The 26,359-nt window shown below is 34.9% G+C and overlaps 1 protein-coding gene across 4 annotated transcripts in view; it reads right to left on the bottom strand.

Annotated features, from left to right (window-relative positions):
* Positions 1 to 26,359, bottom strand: part of Smr (nuclear receptor corepressor smrter) — a 240,298-nt gene that overhangs the window by 52,862 nt on the left and 161,077 nt on the right. For all 4 annotated transcript variants that reach the window (XM_075302317.1, XM_075302319.1, XM_075302321.1 and 1 more), the window contains 2 exons: positions 1,786 to 5,649; positions 1,369 to 1,721 (listed from right to left, as the gene is read on the bottom strand). In XM_075302317.1, coding sequence (XP_075158432.1) covers positions 1,369 to 1,721; positions 1,786 to 5,649 — 4,217 coding nt within the window. The remainder of the gene's footprint in view (positions 1 to 1,368; positions 1,722 to 1,785; positions 5,650 to 26,359) is intronic.

A 26,359-nucleotide genomic window follows, 5' to 3' on the forward strand; every position in this document is an offset into this window, starting at 1 on the left:
ATCGAAGATCAAGCAAGTGCACCCGCCTCAATCCCATCTATCAGTGATTGATAGCATCGTAACTGTCGTGTGTCCCATCTGCAACAACGGGCCACATGACACCCCCTGCCAAACCTACCTACATAACACCAGATCACTCTGGACGCATCCCATCTTAGTCGCGATTCCCTTATCTGGATACAAACTGATGTGAGAAAGAGCATCACAAAAATTGATAATAAACATAATACATTAATATAACAACTTGCTTTGTAAGGTTAATAAGCACACAGAGAAATTTGCTAAAAAAAAACAACACAAATCCCTACTAAAACAATAGAAAGTCTGCTGAAAAAGGGGAGCAGTTAATAGACTCGCTATCATTTAATTCGGGATAATCAAGCCTTGAGAGACTAAAAGAGTACTCGTTTATCCATAACATGTACAAAATAGTGTTGCGCAACTCTGGTTTCCGCTTTTTAAATACGAAGACTGTTTTTAGGTGAAATTCTACATTTTTAATGCATACATCTTTGAAATGGTAACATATATTTGCTAGTGCGACAAATTGGGTTTAATTTAAATGTCATGCGGGCTTCCCGCAAAAAATAATCACAATTAGTTAAATTTGTGGCTTTTTAGGATCGTTAATAAATAAATTGCAGTCTTCATTCAGTGCAAACGACCCGACATATTGAGTTAGTAAAAATTTATGGTACACCTTGAGAATGAGAATTTATTCTCATTTAATCAAAATTTAATTTAATCAAAAATTTAAAAATTGAAATGGAATTCGTGCCACATAAATTAATAAGCAATGATAAAAGATCCATCGACAATATGAAAAGAATGCGTTTGTCTGGTTAAAATTAAAACTGAATTTTACCGTATACATTTTTCTTGATTAGTTTTCTTGCTTTTGTGTCGTTAACATTGAATATTTAATTTGTATAAATCCCGTATCCCGGGATTTATACAAATCGATCCCGAATGACAGCCTTAGTTTAATTACAACACAATACTATTGTGAATCAAAAAAGTCCACTTTACGGCACTACTGAATAGATTTCCGTGAACAGAACAGACATAATGTTTTCTAAAATAATAGGAAAAAGACTTCTACGCTTTCTCTATTAAAAGTATGTTTATAACTCCCTAATAAGTCATCAAACATATTTAAATTTAGCGAAACTTACAAAAATAGAAGAAAATTAAAAGATATACACATTTTTGGAATAGGTCTAACATTTACTGAAATATCTGTTTTTTCTTTTCTCACTGTACCAAGAATTATAAAAGGTTGTTCCATTACTGATGAAGATTTTCCTACTTGGACTCTTTCGTACAATATTTTATCATTTATTTATTTCATACATAAAACAAACTTACCTTTGTTATCAGTTACGTTGGAATCAGACACTAATGATATCGTGGTAGTTGTTGTAGTTGTGGAAGAGGATGTGTTCGATGATACAACGGAAGATGTCAGAGTGGTATTACCCTGCATGGCGACACTGACGTTTGTTTTTGTGGTTGGTGCTGCCAAATTAGATGTAGCAGCAGCTCCCGCTGAACTTTCATTCGTATTATTAACATTGCAACTATTATTGGCAGGATTACTACTTGTTGCAGTATTATTAGAAGTAGAAAGATTCTGTTGCAGTTGTTGACTAATGGAGGAGTTGCTAGAGATGGATATACTTGTGGGAGCATCTATATCAAGACGTTTCTTTTTGGGATCACTGAATAATTGAGAGATATTAGAATAAAACCAAAAGCATTACAACCGAACAAAAAAGTACTAACCTAACATCTGAGTTGCAGTCATTGTTTGTTGTTGCAGTAGCGATGGGTGTAACACTCATAAGACTATCGACCTGTGCTACTTTCAGCTTTTGGCCTAAAAAGTTGCCAGCTGTTGTTGAGGTAGTCGGCGTTGTAACACTACTGGATGTGGTGCACACTTTATTACTACTAGTCTCCGTCGAAGAAGCTCCTACAGCTGCAGACGTGTTAGCTGAAGCAGCACCAATATTGTCACTCGCCCCTGGACATTTTTCCTCTGTATCCGCCGAGCTTGGCATTGGTGATGTTTCTGTTGCGGCAGTTGAAGAAGATGTTGTAGTCGATACAGGGGTAGAGGTTGAAATTTGTGCCGCAATGGCAGCCGCATACGAAGCTTTGACGCCATTTGGCGTAGATGGTGGCGGATGGTTTGAGTTTGTATTTGTCACAGCAGTTGCAGAAGAGGACGAGGGCATCAAAGTATTTGCCACAGTAGCGAAATCGGAACTACTCTCCGGTTTGCCGGTATTTGTACTACTGCTATTTGTTGTGTTTTTGGCGGTGGTATCTCCAGAAGGAAGTTCACTGCTGGTTTCTGTGTTATTGGAATTATTGGATTTCTTTTCCTCATGGAGATCCGATACCTCAGATGGCTTTGACTCATCATCTTTGTTCGACAATTCTCCCAAAGATTTCGTTTTGACAGCAGTTCCCGCAGATGCCTTATCCGTTGTAGCCTCGTCGGAAGTAGTTTTGTCTGTTGAGGATATCCTACTAACATCCGAAGTGTCAGCGGAACTTGAAGTCGTTGTCGTTGCAGATAAAGAGGAAATCGTTGTAGTTGTTGTAGTAGTAGTCTTACTACTACTATTTTGGCTTTTTGACGACTCTAAATTGGAGGTGGTTGATGTGGTTGTGGTATCGCCAATGGACGTTGAAATAGTTTCAGCATTTGTAGCAGAAGCGTCGACTTTGGCTGACGTTGTTTTAGTCGCTGTGGGTCTCGAGGAATCTGCTGCGGCTTTTTCAGCTGCCTTTTCTCTTTCAGCACGTTCACGCTCTCTTTCGGCTGCCGCAGAACGACCACCGGTCTTTTGTTGTTGCTCCCTCTGCAAACGAGTCGTAACTCCCGTCGTCAGGGAATCTATAATACACTGAGTCTGCTGTTGTTGCGTCTTCTGCAAGGTCTTTGATGCTCTTGTTCTCTGGCGTGATTTTCGCAAAAGTTGTTTATAGTTTTCCGTTTTCTTGCTGAGGTAGTAATATCGTACACAATCCTGCGCTGACTTCCTATCTAGGCTTGCGGCAATCGCTCCAAAATTTTTTGGATGCTGGAGAAATTTTTCTTTGAAAATCTCTTTTTCTCCAGCTGTCCAAACGTTCAGAGCGCCACGTTCTTTATGCACAGCCACCATATCTTCGATAAGTCCATTCTCGTTGTGGTACACATATTTGCGCTGATGAGCGTCGTGCATTATTGGTGGTATGATCGCGTACGATCTCATTTTTCTCACCTCCATAGCTTGTTCTTGTAGACCATCCATGATTTCCTCATAGTCTGCTTCGGATTTGATACGCGACCCCACACGATTAAATCGTTCCTTATCCTCGCGTTGTTTACGCAATTCCGTAAAGACTTTTTCGAAGAATTCTCGATTCTTAGCTTCTCGAGCTTTGCGCTTAGCGCTCGCTTCCGATTTGTCCACACGTTTTTGCCACTCAGCTGACATTTGAGCGTACGTCTCCACTATTTTTGTGTTATGCAGCCATCTATCAGTTTTGATCTTACGAACGTGTTCTAAAAGTGGCCCCTTGATAGTTGTTTGGTGTCGTTGTAGCAAAATCGCTAGATGTTCCACATCTACGGGCTGATTATACAACGGCAAAAAATTGCGTTCACCGCAGCTGTCAAGTATGGAATGTTGGGCAGCGGCCGTCTTACGGTTCGCCATATATATCTTTTGGGCCAACGTTTGGGAACGCCAAGAATTTGCGGCATCTTCCTCGGCCTCTGCAAGGGCCTTCTTTCTGGCTGCTTCAGTTCTCTCCTTTTGTTGTTTGGCGGCAGCAGCCACATCTAGTAAACTCTTCTCTTTTTTCCTTAGCGAATCCAAAGAACTATTTGCACCGGTGATCTCTATATCGACCTTCTGTATTTGCATCATGAGTTCTTCTTTGGCAGTGCGTCGCCTTTCCTCAGCATTGTCCGCCGGTAGGGTAGGAGATATAGCTTCAACTTGGGGATGATACGCTTCGGTCGAAGACGACGATGTGACCGGAACATTAGTTGTCGTTGGTGTTACACTTGTCGTGCCAACCAATGATGTCGCAGGTGCAGGATTCGTTGAAACTGAGCCTGATGAGGAAGTGGATGACGTCGACGATTTCCCCACCAATGTGGACGATGAGTTCGTTATAACATTTAAAGCACTATTTAACGCCAGTGAAGTAGGTGTTACTCTATTAATAGGCGGCGTAGCTGCAGTAGGTGGAGGCAGTTGCTGAGTTTCTACTTTCAACTGTTGCATCGTTACTGATGAAGATGATCTCGGCTGGGATTGTAATTGTGATTGCGTCTGCGGTTGTGACGGCCCCTGCTGCTGTTGTTGCGCGGTCTGGGACGGTGGTTGCTGTTGCGGTGGTAAATGTGAGGGTGGCAGCACCGATAAATGCGTATGAGGAGGTGGTGGCAGCGAAGAATGTCCAACATGAGCAGATGCATGTATTCGGATAGCGTTTGCTGCAGCAGCAGCTTCAGCGGCGAGGAGCCCAATAGCCGGTGACGGTTGGCGCTGCTGTTGTTGACTAGGCGGAGGTTGTTGGACATTCTGTACTTGATGTGTTGTAGGTGGCAGGTGATTTGACGAGTTAGTGACACTGTTAGCATCACTCAGTCTCAGCTTTTTGTAGGGCTGTTGCCCACCAGGATCTGGTGGGGCCGCTTGGGGTTGCCCATGGCGGTTCGCTATCATCGAATTTGCAGCAGCGACACCCGCAGCCTCAATACCTGCAGCAGCGACAGCTGCAGCCACAGCTACTGACGACACGGAGACAGGATTGCCCAGCAAGTACTCATTGGAATATTGTTGCTGCTGTCGATGTGTGGTCAAAAGCATGCGCTTTCCGCCACTTGCAATAACGTTGCCGCCGCCACTACTACTGACCGGGGGAGGTGGTTGTTGAGATGGAACATTGTTGGCATTATGAGGGGAACTAGTGCCGGATAGACCAGTATTCGCTCCTGTCGCAGAGATGGGCGCATTGCTAAGCAATTGCGTTGACCCTGTCGATACAGTTTGATGAGTCGCAGGTGCGTGGGCAAAATGCAATGTATCCAATCCATGAGGTGCACTAATGCTAACAGTAGGAGGCGGAGGCCCTTGAACCACTCCAGCACTGCCGGGTGGTGGTACTACGGCAGCAGCGGCCAATGCCGCTGCCACGCGATAGTCCTGATGAACTGATTGCAGGGTCGGAATCCTTGAATAGGGACTTTCGCGATACTGTGTGCCGGGTCCAATGCCATAAGGGCTTTGCAAAATGAAACGTTGTGGCGCCTCTCGTACTGCATTGACGTCGTTGAATTTGTTAGCGTAAGCATTGGCAGCCGCTTGTGATCCAGGACCTGGGCGTGGTGGAGACAATGGACTAGCTGCCGACCGCGAGGATTGTTGTTGCTGATGGGCGGCCGCTGCATTGGCATTGATTTGTTGCTGATGCTGTTGCTGCAGATGCTGCTGATGTAATTGCTGCTGATGATGGTGATGTTGCATTTGTTGCGCGTGTAGTTGTTGCTGTTGCTGTTGTATACTTTGGGGATGTGGTGGCCCCAGGCCGCCACTAATCCCCTTCGTATACGACGACGTCGTTGTGTCGGCGATTGGCCTGTAAAATCAAAAGAAGAAGAATAACATCCGATTATTAGATTTGGTTGTAAACAAAAAGTAATATGAATATACAATATATATAAAACGTCAAAATCACGCGACCATTCATATCTGAATTTATTTACCTATTTACAATTTATTAGAAAATATACGGTAACCCCCTAATTCCTTGTATTGTAAATTAAACTAAATATAAATTATGTGAGATTCATGATAGTCCCACATAAAGGTATGTACTATGTTCGCTTTTCGCGTTGAAATTTTCTTGGTTAAAAAATTTCAATATAAAGCAATTAATTCAATTGATGCACAGTTTCTTGTTCCTTTAGATTTCGGCAAGACTTTACAGGAATATGTTTGTTTTCAGGAAAAGTAAACGCGAAAAAATGTGCTTTTAAACACGAAAACCGAACATTGTACCCACCTTAAGTAAACACAAAGTAAAAAATACGAAAATATGCTTCTTCCAACTGATCAAGGATGACATATGGTCTAATAAAATGTACCAAAACCACCTATGATATCCCAATAAACACAGGATGAGCGTTTTTCAAATGCAACAACTTTTCAGTTTGAGGGTAAATATAATTTTCAACATAAATTCAACTTGACTTGAAATAGCTCATCTTCAATACATCTTCAAATTGTTTGCGAATTACTTCCAATTTGCCAAAATGTTGACGAAATCTTTGAAAAGGTGTTGAAGATAATATGAGAAAACTTTGACAAAACACTACCCTAAAATGCAACGAAAAAACCATGAGGTTTTCAATACTTATTTTTGCAACGAAGTTCGTGGTCAATTGCAAGAAATTAAAAAAATGGAAAATTTTAGACAAATAAACAAATAGTTTATAAAAATAGGTAAGTGAAAATAAAAAATGAAATAAAACTTTAAGGAAGTCACTAAATGTATATCTCTTTGCAGAAAACTAAAATTGTGGATTCTACGTTCTTGAAAACATTAAAAAGCTGACCAATGAAAAATGGTGGACAATTAACTGGAACTGCTTCAAATAGTTTATAATAATTGGTAAGTCAATATGAAAAATTAAATCAACACTTTAAAGAAGTCACTAAATTTAAATCTCTTTGCAGAAAACTAAAATCTTTGGATGCTACATTCTTGCAAACAATAAGAAGCTGACCAATGAAAAATGAGTGGCTTATCGAAAAGAAAAAGTTTCCAGAAACATTACAAGTGCAACCAATTAAAATTGTTAAAAACAACAAATTGTTGAAATCAACAACTTCTGGATGAAAATGTGCATCACATCGTCAGTTTAATTCGTATGCTATTATCAGTTTAAAATGGATATTTTGTGAATTCCTTCTGCTGGAAATCAATTCTAACACGCGGTCCAGTACGTTCCTAATTTCAAATTGCCCGCATGTCAATAAATTTTAATGCTGTTTTATGACACCAAAAGGAAGGAAATCGAATTATCAATGCAATTTATCAATTGGTATTGTAGTGTATTATGTAGTGTAGTGTATTATTATATATTTTATTTTGATAAAAATGAATAAATTATACAAAATTCATAGAATTTTGGCTTTGACTTTCAATTTGAAGTGGGGATATCATTCATACAAATTTAGGTTGAAAAGTATTTGCAACGATGTTAATTTTGATTTTGACTCGCATCGAAAATTGTTGGATAAATTATTGAGTAGCGATGCATTTCAATTTGAGGATAACACTTGAAATATTATTGCTAATGTGTTGAATTTCACTGTTGAGGGTAATGTCTGTTTTTTGTTGAGAACGCGATTTTCTCAACAATTTCTCAACTTGAATATTACCCTAATCCTTTGAAAAAATGTTTGAAAAATTGTTGAAATTTAGCATTTTTCAAACGTTTGCGTTTATTGGGATGTACTGTTTTAGATCAATTTGTACGACATATGTATTTGCTATTACTGCGCCAATATGGTAACACCATAGATAATATAACATATAGATGAGCCATGCGTGTCAAACTATGTTTGACAGTTCCGAAGATTAAGAATAAACGAGAAAAATAAGAGCATGCTTACAATCTCTTTCGTTTTCCTTTTTGAAGTTTGCCAATTTTACACAAAATTAGAATTAGGCTCATCTATATGTTATATTATCTATGGTTTATGATGCACCAGAGGATTAATAAATAAATTAATATATTAGAAGTTCATATTTGAACAAAAAATTGTCACCAAAACCGCGAAAATACGAAATTGAATTTTGAGCAGCATTGCTGTTTACGAACAACACAAAAGCAAATGCGCGAAAATTAATGTTTGGGACTGACTCTTTACGAAAAAATCAAAACGAAATATCAGAAAATTAATTTTTGGAACAGACACATTTTTTTTAAGAGAATAGTGAATCATCTATGTATTATAATGTCTATGGATACACCCAGAAGAAAGTGCTTCGAAACTAAAGGAAAAAATGTTTATCAATTTAATTTAGCCATTTTATTTCCATTAAGCTAAATTTTTGTGTGAAATAATAAAATTTACTTGTTTCAGTAAAAAAATCCTAAAATGAAAGCAGTTAGGAATAGTTCATTAACTAGAATAAGGCATGGAGTTTTACTAATACTGTTTTCTTCGCTGGGTGTAAGAATTTACTACTGAACAAGAAAATGTCATTCATTGATAAAGAAGCATTCGTAAAAAAAAAAAAAAACAAAAACCGAACTAAAACCAAGTTTCCTCAAATTTAGTCAAATTTCTTATAAAACGATAACACTGACTTTCTTTATTATAGAAAGCTTATCATACATACGAATAATGCGCTTTACAGACTATCAGTTATTCCGGACGACAGTGCTCGTGTCGAATATATCCCATATATTGTGCACAATATAAGTTAAGTCCGAAGGCATAATCGATACTGCTGCATGTTTATGGGATCGATAACACATTTACCGGAATAATTGATAGTCTGTAAAGCGCATAACACTTGGCATAGAAAAATATTTTAGTTCATTCGTACTAAAAAGTATTCAATCCTTTCAAAACTTAAGGAAACACACTTGTTAGAATATAGGAAATTTTCCTATATTTCTTTTATCTACCTGTAATCGATACCTGTCATCGATGTAATCGATATGTTTGCGCGTGAGTTGTTTTTTTAGTTGGAATCGCGTTGTTATGGTATACGGAGAGATTGTTAAAAATAATATAATAAAATAATATAATAAATAACAAATAAAATATTTGCTATTTTAAATTAGTGAGAAAATTTTTCGTTTTTTCAAAATTATTGAAATAACAAACAATAAGTCTATAAATAAATCTATCAATGTTCGTGATGGTGTATAATGCGCTTTACAGACTATCAGTTATTCCGGACGACAGTGTTCGTGACGAACATATCCCATATATTGTGCAAATTATAAGTTAAGTCCGAAGGCATAATCGATACTGCTGCATGTTTATGGGATCGATAACACATTTACCGATTATTTAGTCATCGCCGACAAGTCGTATCGACCCGACACGCTGTAAGATTCTTTACAAACACCAACATTCCATCCGGAATAACTGATAGTCTGTAAAAATGCAGAATTATCGATTATGCCTTCGGACTTAACTTATAATGTGCACAATATATGGGATATGTTCGACACGAGCACTGTCGTCCGGAAAAACTGATAGTCTGTAAAGCGCATAAAAAGTGAACGGAACAAGAAGAAGAAAAGCATTACGTTTTACAGTTGGTGACTTTACATGGAAATTGGAAATAGTGGAATAATAAACATATATTTCAAGGCCAGTCGATGCTGTTAATTTTTAATAAATATATTTAATATATTAATAAGACATGTCTTTCATTGAAGAAAAAATGCCTATATAAATAAATAAAACTGTATTTAAAAACGAAGGTAAGCAGTTCTAATTTCTACGAACATCACATCATTCAAACAAATAAAAATGTCTTTGGCGCTATACGAAGTTCAACTTTCTTCACAATGAGTTCATTTTAACTTAAAGAACACCCAGGAAAAAGTATCCACTTCTTTAAGTTAAAATGAACTCATTGTGAAGAAAGTTGAACTTCGTATAGCGCCAAAGACATTTTTATTTGTTTGAATGATGTGTTTTTCGTAGAAATTAGGTAGAATGCATTCCGTATATTAGTTAACATTTTCCTATATTTATGTACCACTATACTACAGAATGAAAAAAATTAACTAAATTGAATTCATATATGGAATAATTTTATTGAACTTTTTTCATTCATTTGGACAAATCTTACATATTTGTGGTAAACCTTTTCTTACACCCAGCGAAGAAAACAGTATTAGTAAAATTCCATGCCTTATTCTAGTTAATGAACTATTCCTAACTGCTTTCATTTTAAGATTTTTTTACTGAAACAAGTAAATTTTTTTTATTTCACACAAAAATTTAACTTAATGGAAATAAAATGGCTAAACTAAATTGATAAACATTTTTTCCTTTAGTTTCGTAGGCACTTTTTCTGAGTGAAGTGGTTACTTTTTTCTGGGTGTGATTGAAGAGTTGAAATCAAAAGCTCGAATAGTCTGCCGCAAAAAAATCAACCCTTCCATCAACGCACGGATTGACGCATGGTGTGTAATTCAACCTTTACCGACGTTGAGGTCGAAGCGCTGTTATTTTCTTTATAAAGGCATCTGCAGTTATAATTTCAAATTGTCTGCCAAAAATTTAAAATGAAAAGATTTACATAAAAGAACATTTGTTACTACAAAGTTGGTTCTAAAACCTATTTTCCTTACGTTTCGTAAAGCCGGCAGAGAACTGAACTGGGTGACGCCGACGCAAACTGTATGATATTTGAGATAAGCGCCTACAAAAACTGCATGATATTAGAAAAATTTTCCTCATAACTGCCACCAACTGAAGCAGTTTCGCTTCACAGTTTCGCCCTCTTGTCTTTTTATTTTCTCTGTATAAAATATGAGAGTTAGTGTCATTTCTACAAAAATGAAGGTATCGTAGTACCCCAATAAAAATATTGATGAGCGTTTTTCATATAAAGGGTGATTCTTTTGAGGTTAGGATTTTCATGCATTAGTATTTGACAGATCACGTGGGATTTCAGACATGGTGTCAAAGAGAAAGATGCTCAGTATGCTTTGACATTTCATCATGAATAGCCGAACGATCTGCCACAACGTCGAATTTTCAGTGAATGGGCCCTAGAAAAGTTGGCAGAAAATCCGCTTTTTTATCGACAAATTTTGTTCAGCGATGAGGCTCATTTCTGGTTGAATGGCTACGTAAATAAGCAAAATTGCCGCATTTGGAGTGAAGAGCAACCAGAAGCCGTTCAAGAACTGCCCATGCATCCCGAAAAATGCACTGTTTGGTGTGGTTTGTACGCTGGTGGAATCATTGGACCGTATTTTTTCAAAGATGCTGTTGGACGCAACGTTACGGTGAATGGCGATCGCTATCGTTCGATGCTAACAAACTTTTTGTTGCCAAAAATGGAAGAACTGAACTTGGTTGACATGTGGTTTCAACAAGATGGCGCTACATGCCACACAGCTCGCGATTCTATGGCCATTTTGAGGGAAAACTTCGGAGAACAATTCATCTCAAGAAATGGACCGGTAAGTTGGCCACCAAGATCATGCGATTTGACGCCTTTAGACTATTTTTTGTGGGGCTACGTCAAGTCTAAAGTCTACAGAAATAAGCCAGCAACTATTCCAGCTTTGGAAGACAACATTTCCGAAGAAATTCGGGCTATTCCGGCCGAAATGCTCGAAAAAGTTGCCCAAAATTGGACTTTCCGAATGGACCACCTAAGACGCAGCCGCGGTCAACATTTAAATGAAATTATCTTCAAAAAGTAAATGTCATGGACCAATCTAACGTTTCAAATAAAGAACCGATGAGATTTTGCAAATTTTATGCGTTTTTTTTTTAAAAAAAGTTATCAAGCTCTTAACAAATCACCCTTTATAACACCATATAAATTAACCCTCTAATGCCCCAATTTTTTGTCACCTGATTAAATTTTCAATGTCAATGACACAAAAGCAAGAAAACTAAACAAGATAAATTTATACAGTAAAATTCAGTATATGCTACAAAGCCTCTTGAGCAGTTTAAACTAAGGTTTCTCTTTATTTTACCCATCTTTGTTGTCTTAAGGTGTGTTTTACAAAAAGCCTCCTTATTAAATGAAACCCGCCTAAATGCGGGATTGGGCATTAGAGGGTTAGGTAATGTGGCAGCCCGATTTATCAGGCTCACTTAGACTATTCAGTCCATTGTGATACCGCATTGGTGAACTTCTCTCTTATCACAAGGGACCTCCTTTTTATAGCCGAGTCCGAACGGCGTTCCACATTACAGTGAAACCACTTAGAGAAGCTTTGAAACCCTCAGAAATGTCACCAGCATTACCTAGGAGGGATAATCCACCGCTGAAAAAATTTTTGGTGTTCGGTCGAAGCAGGAATCGAACCCACGACCGGGTTTGTTTAGATGTTTTTTAATTTGATTAAACATTTATAAATTCTTATAAATATAACATTTATGCTACTATCACATCACATTTAACATAATTTTTCACATTAATAAAAGAATGATGTTGAGTTACAAGTAGCAAGTTATATCCCTGCCGGCGTTTCAAAGTTCCATTTCATCATCATCGCTACCACAGACTCGTAAGTGACACTGCAACAATCGCCAGCTGTGATGGGGGGAAGCGTATGAAAAAGTATGAGATGTACATGAAAGTATTTTGCCATCACTATTGTTACAAGAGCCATTTTATATTTTATGAAACACCAAGCGCAACTAACTTCTTATAATTTATGTAAACAAAATCGATAATGAAGCGCTGAAAACATAGTTATTTCGCTTAAAATTTTAAAAGGTATATTGGTGAACAATTTTTGACTTTCCAAAAGGAATAAAGTGATTGTTTTCAGATATTTTACAGACACGCTGCCGCCAGCGAGAATAAAAACACTGACTGATAGACGCCGTACTATTAACGAACGGGCTTCGTTGATTATTTTTCGTTAATATTACGAAATTTTTCGTTATAAGAATGAAAGTGATCATTAATACAATGAAATCAATCGTTAAAAGACAATTTTGTGTTTTGGTTTTTCGTTATATTAACATGTTTCGTTAATATTACGAATATTAACTTTGTATTTTTTTTTTCAAGAATTAGAATAAAAAAATTTTCCAAGAAGTTATTACAATCATTTGCACATAGAGAGTAACTTTTGGAAACTTTTAACCACTAAAACAGTCGTTTTATATACTCCAAACTGGAATTGAACATTTCATTTATAAAACGAAAGCGATCGTTAATATCATGATATGGATCGTTAAAAAATAAATTTTAAATTGATATATTTCGTAATATTAATGAAATATGTTCGTTAATAATACGAATGGGAGTTTGAGTATTTCTGCATCTCCTTACTCTCTCTCTCTCTCTCTCTCTGTCTCTCTCTCTCTCTCTAATACGTCTGTAGCGTCTATGTAATTTGTACATACACATGTAAACATGGCAATAAGCACATGTTTGCGTGTTCATCTTGAAAAACAAATGGTAAAAAGTTCAACTGAAAACTTCCCAATAAACACAAGCATTGGAAAAATGCTTATATTCAATACGCTTTCAAACATTTTTTCAAAGAATTAGATTAGAATTCAATTTGAGAAATTGTTGAGATAATCACGTTCTCAACAAAAAACAGACATTACCCTCAACAGTAGAGTTCAACACGTTAGCAACAATTTCTCAACGTATTAGCTACAACTTTTCAAACTATATCTCATTTTAATGCTTCAAACCTATTGGAAAATTTGTTGAAAGCAAGCAATTTGCAAGGCCATTTAATTTAATGTTGAGGATGGGATTCACTATCAAATTGATATGGCGTTACCTATGAAAAATGCTCATCCTTGTGTTTGTTGGGTTGTCTGATGGGCAAACCTTAACAACATTTACGTTTCTTTCGCTGAAGAGTGCACAGGCTCATTACAGTTCCGTTGTGAATAATAAACATAGATGGTAGGTGATTTATATTTGTGTTTTTTGTATATTCGCAAGAAATTTAGTGTACATTTTTAATCTTTAGTGAAAATGCCCCGGGGAAGTGAACATTCAGATGAAGAAGGCGGAACAATTACCGTAATGAACCTTGGTTGCAAAAATATTGGATAAATTGACACGGCGATACGATTATCATTTTTTGGTCTTAGAACTAAGAGGATTATTTTTTTAAGTGAAAGTCACAATATATGATTATTAAATTACTTAATTTATCAATAAATATTATTTCCTACTGTATATAAAACATATTTCAAAGATTTTAACAAAAAATAATACACTACCAATGACTACTCTCAAATGCAATAATTGGTTGGGTTTTTTATTTTCACTTACCTATTATTATAAACTATTTGGAGTAAAATCATTTATTTGTCTAAAAATTTTCAATTTTTATTTCTTCCAATTGACCACGAACTTCGTTGCACAAAAAAAGTATTAAAAAACACATGGTTTTTTCGTTGCATTTTAGGGTAGTATTTTGTCAAAGTTTTCTCATATTATCTTCAACACCTTTTCTAAGATTTCGTCAACGTTTTGGCGAATTGGAAGTAATTCGGAAACAATTTGAAAATGTATTGACTGTTTCAAGTCAATTTGAATTTATTTTGAAAATTACATTTACCCTCAAACTGAAAAGTTGTTGCATTTGAAAAAGGCTCATCCTGTGTTTATTCTCGATGGAGCCAGCGTGTCTGGAGAAATATCTGAAAAACTATCACTTTATTCCATTTGGAAAGTCAAAACTTTCAACTGTCATTTACCTTATAAAAAAGGGATTTAAAATCTACTTTTAGTAGATTTCGAGCGTAATGAGAATGAGATATAAATAAGTTATTTGCGTTTGGTTTTTCCCAAAATATAAAATGGCTCTTGTAACAATAGTGATGGCAAAACATTTTCTTGTACATATCATACTTTTTGATAGCCTTCCCCCATCACATTTGCCGATTGTTGTACTGTCACTTACGAGTCTGTGATAGCGATGAGGATGAAATGGAACTTTGAAATGCTGACAGGGATGAGACTGAATACAATAAATGTAAGCTTGGCGCCGAAGCATCAAAAAAAGTTTACAATATTTCAACTTTTTGGGCGTTATGCGTCCTCCAGGCTATACATTTTTACGGACGAAATGTCTGTCTTTGTAAATATATGGGATATGTTCGACACGAGTACTGTCATCCGGATAAACTTATAGTCTGCACGGCGCATTAGTAGGCTGCTTTGTTTTGACAACTTTCATTTTGTTTACAAACAGAATTTTCAAAACAATCGGAAATAAAACATTTTCAAAAAGTTTGAGGAGGCACTAATAAATAACATTCAAAAATACGAGTGCCTTTTTAATAAAAGGAATTTTAACTTTCGATATGAACTGGCAAAAGAAAAGGCTTGGACAAATGTCGCAAGTGCTGTTGGAAAGACTGGTAAACTTGGGAATACTGGTAACTATTGTTGAAATATTTCATTGTAATTTCCCTACGAATTCCCTAAGAATCTCGGTCCCTGCCAGCATTTCAAAGTTCCATTTCATCCTCATCGCTGCCACAGACTCGTAAGTGACACTGCAACAATCGCCAACTGTGATAGTATTTTGCCATCACTATTCGCATGAAAATATTTTGCCATCACTATTGTTACAAGAGATATATTTTTTTATTCTTATAATTTATTTATTTTTTGCCTTTATATAAATGATCTTCCGAGCTGTCTAAAGTTTTCAAAAATTCATATATATGCTGATGATGTGCAAATCTACTTGAGTTGTAAAAAATCTGAGTTAACAGATGGAATCGACAAATTAAATTTGGATCTGCTGAACATACATGAATGGGCTACAGAAAACAGTCTACATATTAATCCAAATAAATCAAAACTATTAATCATGAGGAATCGAATAGAATTTTCGCAACTATTAAGCATCAGAATGTTAATTTTGCTGCAAAAGATTATCTATACCAAAGAACCAAAATATCTTTATGATAAATTACGCTTTGGGAGGTCCAACAGAAGAATTTTAATTATTCCACAACAACATCAGCTACTAGTATCTGAATGGCACTTCTTATTCAACGCCGTTCGCCTATGGAACTCTTTACCTGCATCGATTCAATTTATTGGCAATGCTAATACATTCAAGAATGCCCTATGCGCTTTACAGACTATCAGTTATTCCGGACGACAGTGCTCGTGTCGAACATGTCCCATATATTGTGCACATTATAAGTTAAATCGGAAGGCATAATCGATACTGCTACATGTTTATGGGATCGATAACACATTTACCGATTATTTAGTCATCGCCGACAAGTCGTATCAATCCGACACACTGTAAGATTCTTTACAAACACCGACATTCCGTCCGGAATAACTGATAGTCTGTAAAGCGCATTATATGGACATTTTTCTGCCTAACACTAATACTAACCTATACACACTATTTTCATTATACTATCTGTCGCTTTTGCTACATTTTTGTTTTCATTTTTTGTTTTTAATGATTATGATAAAATTTTTCTATATTTGCTGTGATTTGTAATTATAATTGTTGATTTGTAATTGTAACTTTAAATGATTCGAAATTGTAAATCGTACCAACATTAATCACATACTGTAATTTAAAAGATTTTGTATATCTTGTAGTATGTGAATGAATAAAATAAATAAATAAATAAATGAAATGTAATAAAATTAATAAACATCTAAACAATCTTGTTTTACTTGACCACAATGATTCTTTTACAACTATCTTAAAATTCACTTTCTCTGATTGTTTGAAGGGGCTCTTATTGGCGTCCTTCTAAATGTATCCAGAAGGGCATATAATTGCACTCATGCGATACTTTTTTGTAGTAACTTGGCGTGGCACAGCTTCTCAATAGTGACGGTGCTTTTCCGAGGAGTTTTGGATATCGTATACCACTGTTTTCGACGTAGTGGGGATTCTCAGAAGCGCCCCCAAATTCAAAAAATGTTGGCAGGGTTGGAAGAGTTTACGGAAGCTCAAGTCGGGTAGTGGTGCCCCAGAATACGAGGTAAGCTGTCCTTTTTGAAAGACTATTTGGAACCCAAACTGTAACGCAAATATCTTTGTTTATTAATGTTTTATCTGGATATCACCAATAACTTGTTTCAATTGCAGTACTGCAAGTAATTTTGATGAAACGTTCGCGAATGATTCCGAAAATCTTATTGAAGATGAGATTGAATTAGCCTATGAGGAACTGGACAATAGCTATATATCTTGCTCTTTAGACGAACAATCAATGCCAAATGTATGTGAGACACAAACTACTATAATTGAGGAGAAAGCATCAAACTCCCACACGCTAAAAAACGCAAAAAAGAACGACAGGAATACACCAAAAACCAAATTTGTGAGATATTTGGTAGTATCAATAATATAATGGAGAGATCGATGGAAAAGGAACAGAAAGACGACGGGGTCTACAAAATCATTGATTCACTTTTGTCAACTGTCGACATGAATTCACGCAAAAGAATAGAAGTAGAATTAATTAATTTTGTAGCGGAAAAAGTGCAACTGTTATCAAATTGATTAATATTGTACTTCAAATGAACCTTTTGTCCAAAGCAAAATAAATTAATCATGTCTGTTCTGGGTCACACCGCATTGTGCACCACACTATACACTTTCTACACACCACACACAAAGTTAGTTGTTCTGAGTCACACGTGTGAACACTTTTTTCGGACTTTTAATTGAAAAATGTGACAGCTGATTTTTTCTGCAAGCAATATTATTTGCAGACAGAAATTATAAACAAAACATATTTTGCCGGTATAAACATAAAAAATTAAAAGTAAGTGCGTAACTCAAAGCCATAAAATACCTGCCGGATTTTTGTTAGCAGTGAATAATATAAGGACAAGAGCAATTTATCAAGAAAAAGGAGACAATTGCGTGATGCTTCAAATCTGTTTTGATTTGTTTTTTTCTATCCCCCCTCAATGTTACTCATGAACAAACGATCGCCGTGTCGTTCACGTTTTTGTTTTTGACGGCCGAGAAGTTTTTATTTTGGTTTTGGTCAAACAGTTTTTAACATCCATACATTAAAGGAAATTTAATTATAGTGGGCATAATTAACTATTCTGTTAAGGTTTTTCTCATTTGTATTGCTTAAATATTTACAATAATATTGCAAACAAATTTTCTATAGTGGCGTCCTCCATGTGCAGAAAGATATTGGCGGCGTTAGTTTTTTTTTTTGTAATTTGCTCAGTGATTTGTGCACCAAGAACACTTTGCAGAATTGAAGATGCCATATTTTTCATGCAATAAATTTGGTAAAATTCACTTTTCTTAGCCCATTGATTTTGTAAAAGTTATAATTTAATTGCCTTATATTTTCAAAAAGACCTTTGATTTGTTTAGGAAAGCGGATAGTATTCACAAAAATCAAAGGTAATTTTGCTTAAAACTTTTTTGTGTTAACTTTTAAAAATTGTGGCAACATTATGCTTTCGAACACACCATAGACCAAGGAAGATATAAGGGCTGTTTTCTTTTAGCACTGGATGCAACATTTGTATGGGCTATCCAGAACATCGTTGCACTGGTGTTCTATCCAGAACAACTCATCAGTGCAAGTCGCGCCGATGTTGCCGGATTGTATTTTGATAAAGTGATTCACAATAGCAACTTATTGTGACTAATTTATCAAAAAACATGGAATTCAAAGTGGTACAGTGTCATAAATAATCGCAGCAGTAAATATTTATTACAAATTGGAGCATTTCATATATTAAAAATGCAAGATTTAACTTCTTTTCTGTGATTGTTTTTAAACAGCTGATGACAGTGTTGCATATTTTTGGAGATGTTCTGGATAAGCGAGTACTCTGTTTTCTTTTAGTCCTTCACGGCCAGGGTATCAAGTGCTAAAAGAAAACAGCCCTATAGACAACGATAGTGAATTCACAGCGCTGTAGTTTGTCTGCACACCGTAGATGGCTCTTTTTCGTCTGCAAATGAGTGATTTTTTAATTTGGCTTTATTTGTGATTTCTTTCTTTTGTTCTCTTGAGGAAACACCAAATATTGAAAAAGCATATAAAATTCTATCCATCCACACCTTTTTCGTAATGCAGATTGGCTGATTTGTACGGTAATTCTCGTTTTCCAAAAAGAAATTGAGTCACTTGACTGCGCAATTGAGTGGAATGACTGCGCTCTGCAAATAAACAAAACCATGGTGAATTATCAAGGTATGTCTCTATTTTAATTGGTCTATGAACACACTGAAAATCAGCTGATTAAAACAACCCCAAAATTTATACACCAACCAGAGGAAATTTCGGTTCAAATTTTAGATGGATTTTTAAAATCGTGGTTTCTGACATATATAAGTGACTTTCCCAATAAAATATTTATAAAAAACATATTAAAGTTTCAGAATCTGTTATTTATTTGTTATAAAAACTTCTAACTTTGCATACGATAGCTGTATACTAAGCCTACACAAAAGAAATGTTCTTGTACATTTTTCAGGTCTATGACGGTGTATAGTGTTGGCCAGAACACCTTTTAAGTGTGACACCATACGTATCTTGTACATGTGTGTACCAGAACAGACACGAATGACTTTGGCAGTAGTCGACTCATTGAAGCTTGAATTATATTTTATGTTCTATTAATTGTTATTAATTTGGTATTTATAATGAGTTGTATCTATATATTATCATACCCAAGTTAATGAAATTTAATATTTACATAAACATTCAGTTTGTTAATTTTATATTAATTTGACCAAACAAGTAAATCGAATATCGAATCAATAATTAATTAATTAAGAATTGGTATGTTTATTTCTAAACATAAATTCTTTGATTTCATCTCTGATTTTAAAAGATTCTTTGGTGGCATTGTTGGAATGACTGGAATTAATTTTCGATGTTTTTAAATTTCGATATCTACGCCTCCACTTTCCAAAGGCGTGTCTTGCGGAAGGTTTAGCTGATTTTTAAGCAATCTTCTACCGAACTCGGAATTTCCCAAAACACCGCAATCACTATATGAACCATATCCTCCCAAGTAAACGGCTGTGAATTTATAGGTAGCATCACAAACAGCCAACAACACAATTGAGTGCATTCCCGAAGAGAGCCAAATTTAAAAATCGTTTGGACATCTCAAGCAAGAAGCCAAACAATATAATCGTAATTGAATTGTAATTATAAGTAGATATTACAATCTTATTGTAATTTTAATTGCAATCCGGGTAAATTTGTCAGAATATTTGTGGTATGAAGAAAATCTACCTATATAATTATAAAACATTCTGACCAAAATCGTATACAGCGCATTCTTTCAAGGGAGTCTATAGTTTCCCACAGTAGCGTCAATAATAAAATTAGAGAAATTGTTTCCAAAAACTCTATATGCAATTTATGAAACAACTGGTGTTTATTTACAGTTGATTGCATTTCAAAGTTCGATTTTATCCCCATCGCTAAGTGCCACTATAGCAATCGACAACTGTGATGGGGAAATGTAGAAAGTAATAGACCATTCACATTGGGATCGAAATCTACTGGAAATGAATTTTATATCCAAATGACAGTTGAAATCTGGTTTAAGTGGATTTTGGAAGTGTATTCACATTACACTTCCAAAATCCATTCACGATTTGACAAGATTCGGTAAACAATAATCGTCGTCATGTATATTTTATCACTTATAATTAGGTATTTTAAACCCTTCAATGTTTAAAACACTTTGTTAAAAGCGAGGTTCATTTACCTACTACTATTTTCACTTCGAGTAAAGTAAAGGAACGAATAACTGAAAGAATTCTTACCATCAATCATGCACACAAAAAATTATCACCAACATTTTTTCAATTAAACACTTAATTGAATTTGGAAACGGATTCAATTAATATGTTAATTGATTCAATTAATTATTTAATCAAATCCGAATAAAACCCAATTAAAAAATGATTGATATTTGTTACGTTTCCAATTAAAATATTAATTGATTCAATCAATTTGTTAATCAATTCGGAAATAATTTTCAATTACAAACGTGATTGAAATTTTTTCCGTTTCCAATTACACATGTGATTGATCCAATAACCTTTGTGATTGAAATTGAATAATTTTGAGCAATGGAAAGAGCGAAACGAGAACAAGAGAATGGGTATTTATTCAACAATGTATGATGGAGAGATCAGTCTGTAGAAGTAACTTGTAACGAACGGTTGGGTTTTTGTTTTTCGCGTAAATAGAAAAACATGATTGGCGACATTCTGTCTGCTGCATTGAAAATGTGTACATAAATATTTTGAACGCAACAACAAATCATAGCAAACGGTTGAAATAAATAAAGTGTGCAACAACAAATGGCCACGTGGTAAAGGTTTGAAAAAATATATGAGAGAACGCATTTGAAATTACCTGTGTTTGTGTTTTGTGGTATTGTAAAAATGGAAAACAGTCTACGTTTATTGAAAGTAAGAAATTGTGAAATGTGAATACCGTTTTCCATTGAAACGGACTAAAATAATATATTTTTTATTCATTTCTTTTAGTAACCAATTTTATTTCGTGAAATTGACCAATCAATCCCATCAACTCCATCATTTTATCAAATATGTAAGAATATGTTTGCAACAAAAAAGTGGGTACCGTATTGATCTTTTAAAATTATAATTTTTTTCACTCCTAGTTTTCTTAAAACCAAGAGCGGTATGTGTTTGTTGGAAGATTCACCTTGAAGTTGTGAAGTGGCGTTGGCATTAAATTGTATTTTTGTTTTACCTGCCTTTTTCAGTTTGAACCCAAGTAGAGAGCAGTATATCTGATATATAAACTAATGAGCTGAATTATGTAATGGTAAAAAAGTTCTTTCTTTTGGATTTAAAAATATGAAAAATATCCGAAAATAATAAAAATATGTATTTCCCATTTATATATTTTTTCTATTTTTAGAATTTGCAAAGTATCATCAATATAATACCAAATATTACATGGCTTTCCCATTATTTCTGTCTATGATTGGTTCAAATTTTAATAGACGATTTCAATGTGCGGAAATTTTGGAAAGGAATTGTTACTAAAATTAAATTACCGAGCTCCTTAATACACCTTTTTATGCTAAAAGACTACAACTGCAAAAGAAGATTATAAATCTGCAACCTGGAACTAAGAATTGAACTCGATATTCTATGCAGGTAATGTTTAACAAAATTAACATTTAATTGAACAAAATTAAATTCGAATTATTCTGTTTACTTTCAGAAAAACTAATTTAGCTTACAGGCTACTGATTTATTGGAAATCTAGGCGCATCTACATATTAGAAGGACCATGCTAACATGGTTATTATTATAAGGAAGATAATGATTTATATAATTTATGTAATTGTATTTGTAAGTTATGTTAGAACAAACCACAAATGACAAGAACCAAATTTATTTGTCTATTGCATAATTCAAAAAATAATAAAATATTAAATATGTTTTATAAGAAACACATATTTTCTTTTATTTCAAATAAAATTAAATACGATTTTTGGGTCGCAATATATACATTTTTTGATTGAAATTTATAGCCAATTTCAATTAATTATTTAATTGAATGGATCAAATAGTTGATTGATTTTTGTCGCGAAATTAATTAAAATTTTAATTGATTCAATTACAACTGTGATTGAATTTTATGTTAAAAATCAATCACGTTTTTAATTGATTCAATCACACAATTAATTGATTCTGTGACAAAAGTCAATTAAATTTTTAATAATAGAATAGAATAGAAAATCGTGTTGATTTTCAATCAAAATGGGTGATTGATACTAAAGGGTGATTTGTTAAGAGCTTGATAACTTTTTTTTAAAAAAAAACGCATAAAATTTGCAAAATCTCATCGGTTCTTTATTTGAAACGTTAGATTGGTCCATGACATTTACTTTTTGAAGATAATTTCATTTAAATGTTGACCGCGGCTGCGTCTTAGGTGGTCCATTCGGAAAGTCCAATTTTGGGCAACTTTTTCGAGCATTTCGGCCGGAATAGCCCGAATTTCTTCGGAAATGTTGTCTTCCAAAGCTGGAATAGTTGCTGGCTTATTTCTGTAGACTTTAGACTTGACGTAGCCCCACAAAAAATAGTCTAAAGGCGTCAAATCGCATGATCTTGGTGGCCAACTTACCGGTCCATTTCTTGAGATGAATTGTTCTCCGAAGTTTTCCCTCAAAATGGCCATAGAATCGCGAGCTGTGTGGCATGTAGCGCCATCTTGTTGAAACCACATGTCAACCAAGTTCAGTTCTTCCATTTTTGGCAACAAAAAGTTTGTTAGCATCGAACGATAGCGATCGCCATTCACCGTAACGTTGCGTCCAACAGCATCTTTGAAAAAATACGGTCCAATGATTCCACCAGCGTACAAACCACACCAAACAGTGCATTTTTCGGGATGCATGGGCAGTTCTTGAACGGCTTCTGGTTGCTCTTCACTCCAAATGCGGCAATTTTGCTTATTTACGTAGCCATTCAACCAGAAATGAGCCTCATCGCTGAACAAAATTTGTCGATAAAAAAGCGGATTTTCTGCCACTGATTTTGGTAATAAAATTCAATGATTTGCAAGCGTTGCTCGTTAGTAAGTCTATTCATGATGAAATGTCAAAGCATACTGAGCATCTTTCTCTTTGACACCATGTCTGAAATCCCACGTGATCTGTCAAATACTAATGCATGAAAATCCTAACCTCAAAAGAATCACCCTTTATCATTTTCGTGATTGAAGACATTTCAATTAAAAAAATGATTGAATCCGCGATTTTTGTGATTGAAATTAAAAAAAAAAATTTTGTGTGTGGGGACCCATTTTCCCAACACTTTACTGTCATAATTTTAAAGTTATTTTAATTACCCTTATTCCTATTGTCGGCTTTCGCCGTCGCTTTTTAACGTCTGTCTCCTCCCCACTTATTTATTGTTTCTTTATAGAGGTAACAGCGACGACGACAATCTACGGCCAAGGGCGGACACATGGATTGTCCCAGTCAGGCGTCACAAGTCCCAATATGCAACAGAAGCCACAATATCTCAATTGATAAACCTCAAATGTCGACTTCAGAGAAAGGGGAATCCAAATTGCATTTCTACGAAAAACTGCCTACGTGAATCATTCGTTTTCCCAAAACGTTTCACAGTTCACATCGTGTTGAGATGTTTTAGTTTCAAAGCCTTCGTTTTTTTTTTCTATGAAATTTATTTCAATAATTTGACATATATAATTGAAAATCAACACGTTTACTTTAATTGCACAGTTGTCTATGATGTAAATGTGATGTTCGTATCTACTATAAAAAGATCTTTGTCAATTTAATATAAATAACGCATTTTGATATCAATAAATTTGTGATGATAAGATATAAATTCGGAACCTCAACTCTCGCCATGAATGGTCAGATTCTTGTTATTAAACAGAAGTTCGGCAAGGGAAGCGTAACTGGAAGCGGGAGTAAATACATAACCAAGATACGACACAATTTTCAAGTGTAAAATGCTTCTAGTTCTTCAACCTACATTGTTCGATTTACCGGAGTCGATATCGACTTTTATTGACCAAAATTCATTCGATTGATAAATTGCAATCGTGGAATAGTTTTTACTTTTGGTTTAGAACGCTTTCACCAGATAGGAGTAAAAATGTAAGTTTTAGCGCAATTTTTTATTATTACTCACAAAAACAAATTTTGATTCAATCATTTTATTAATTGAAATGTCTTCAATCACGAAAATGATAGTATCAATCACCTATTTTGATTGAAAACCAACACGATTTTCAATTAAAAATTTAATTGACTTTTGTCACGGAATCAATTAATTGTGTGTTGAATCAATTAAAAACGTGATTGATTTTTAACATAAAACTCAATCACAGTTTTAATTGAATCAATTAAAATTTTAATTAATTTCGCGACAAAAATCAATCAACTATTTGATTCATTCAATTAAATAATTAATTGAAATTGGCTATAAATTTCAATCAAAAAATTTATATATTGCGACCCCAAAATCGTATTTAGTTTTATTTGAAATAAAAGAGAATATTTGTTTCTTATAAAACTATTTTATTTGCAAAATATTTTATAAATAGATTTACAAAATATAGTTTAAAGGTGCCGTAAAGTTGTCGTAAATAAGAAGAAAGAGAAAAAAGAATAGGTAATAAAATATATTTAATATTTTATTATTTTTTGAATTATGCAATAAACAAATAAATTTGGTTCTTGTAATTTGTGTTCTGTTCTAACATAACTTAACAGGTTGGCTGATAAGTCCCCGGTCTAACAAAGAAAAACACATTTTTTGGCAAAATTCGTTTTTATTATTCAACATAGTTCCCTTCAAGAGCGATACAACGATTATAACGACCTTCCAATTTGTTGATACCATTTTGATAGTACTCCTTCGGTTTTGCCTCAAAATAGGCCTCAGTTTCGATCACCTCTTAATTGCAGCCAAATTTTTTCCCTGCGAGCATCCTTTTGAGGTCTGAGAACAAGAAAAGTCGCTGGGGCCAGATCTGGAGAATACGGTAGGTGGGGAAGCAATTCGAAGCCCAAATCATGAATTTTTGCCATCGTTCTCAATGACTTGTGGCACGGTGCGTTGTCTTGGTGGAACAACACTTTTTTCTTTTTCATATGGGGCCGTTTTGCCGCGATTTCGACCTTCAAACGCTCCAATAACGCCATATAATAGTCACCGTTTATGGCTTTTCCCTTCTCAAGATAATCGATAAAAATTATTCCATGCGCATCCCAAAAAACAGAGGCCATTACTTTGCCAGCGGACTTTTGAGTCTTTCCACGCTTCGGAGACGGTTCACCGGTCGTTGTCCACTCAGCCAACTGTCGATTGGACTCAGGAGTGTAGTGATGGAGCCATGTTTCATCCATTGTCACATATCGATGGAAAAACTCTGGTGTTACGAGTTAACAGCTTCAAACACCGCTCAGAATCACCAACACGTTATTCTTTTGGGTCAAATGTGAGCTCGCGCGGCACCCATTTTGCACAGAGCTTCCGCATATCCAAATATTGGTGAATGATATGACCAATACGTTCATTTGATATCTTTCAGGCCTCTGCTATCTCGATCAAATTCATTTTACGGTCATTCAAAATCATTTTGTGGATTTTTTGATGTTTTCGTCGGTAACCACCTCTTTCGGGCGTCCACTGTGTTCCTCCGTGCTCATTTCACCACGCTTGAATTTTGCATACCAATCAATTATTGTTGATTTCCCTTGGGCAGAGTCCGGAACCTCATTATCAAGCCAAGTTTTTGCTTCCACCGTAGTTTTTCCCTTCAGAAAACAGTATTTTATCAAAACACGAAATTCCTTTTTTTTCCATTTTTTTCACAATAACAAAAGTTGATTCGCAAAAGACGCTCTATCTCACAAACTAATTGACTTACAGACGTCAAATTTTGACACGAATCATTTGAAGGTTGGTACAATATAAAAATAATATGCATTTAATACTAGCGACGCCATCTATGTGTCAGACCGAGGACTTATCAGCCAAACTGTTACACATACAATTACTATCAATAACAACTATAGGGTGAAAAAATAAACTATATAAATC

The sequence above is a fragment of the Haematobia irritans genome, chromosome 3, assembly GCF_050003625.1.
Source record: "Haematobia irritans isolate KBUSLIRL chromosome 3, ASM5000362v1, whole genome shotgun sequence".
In the NCBI taxonomy this organism is placed as follows: Eukaryota; Metazoa; Arthropoda; class Insecta; order Diptera; family Muscidae; genus Haematobia; species Haematobia irritans.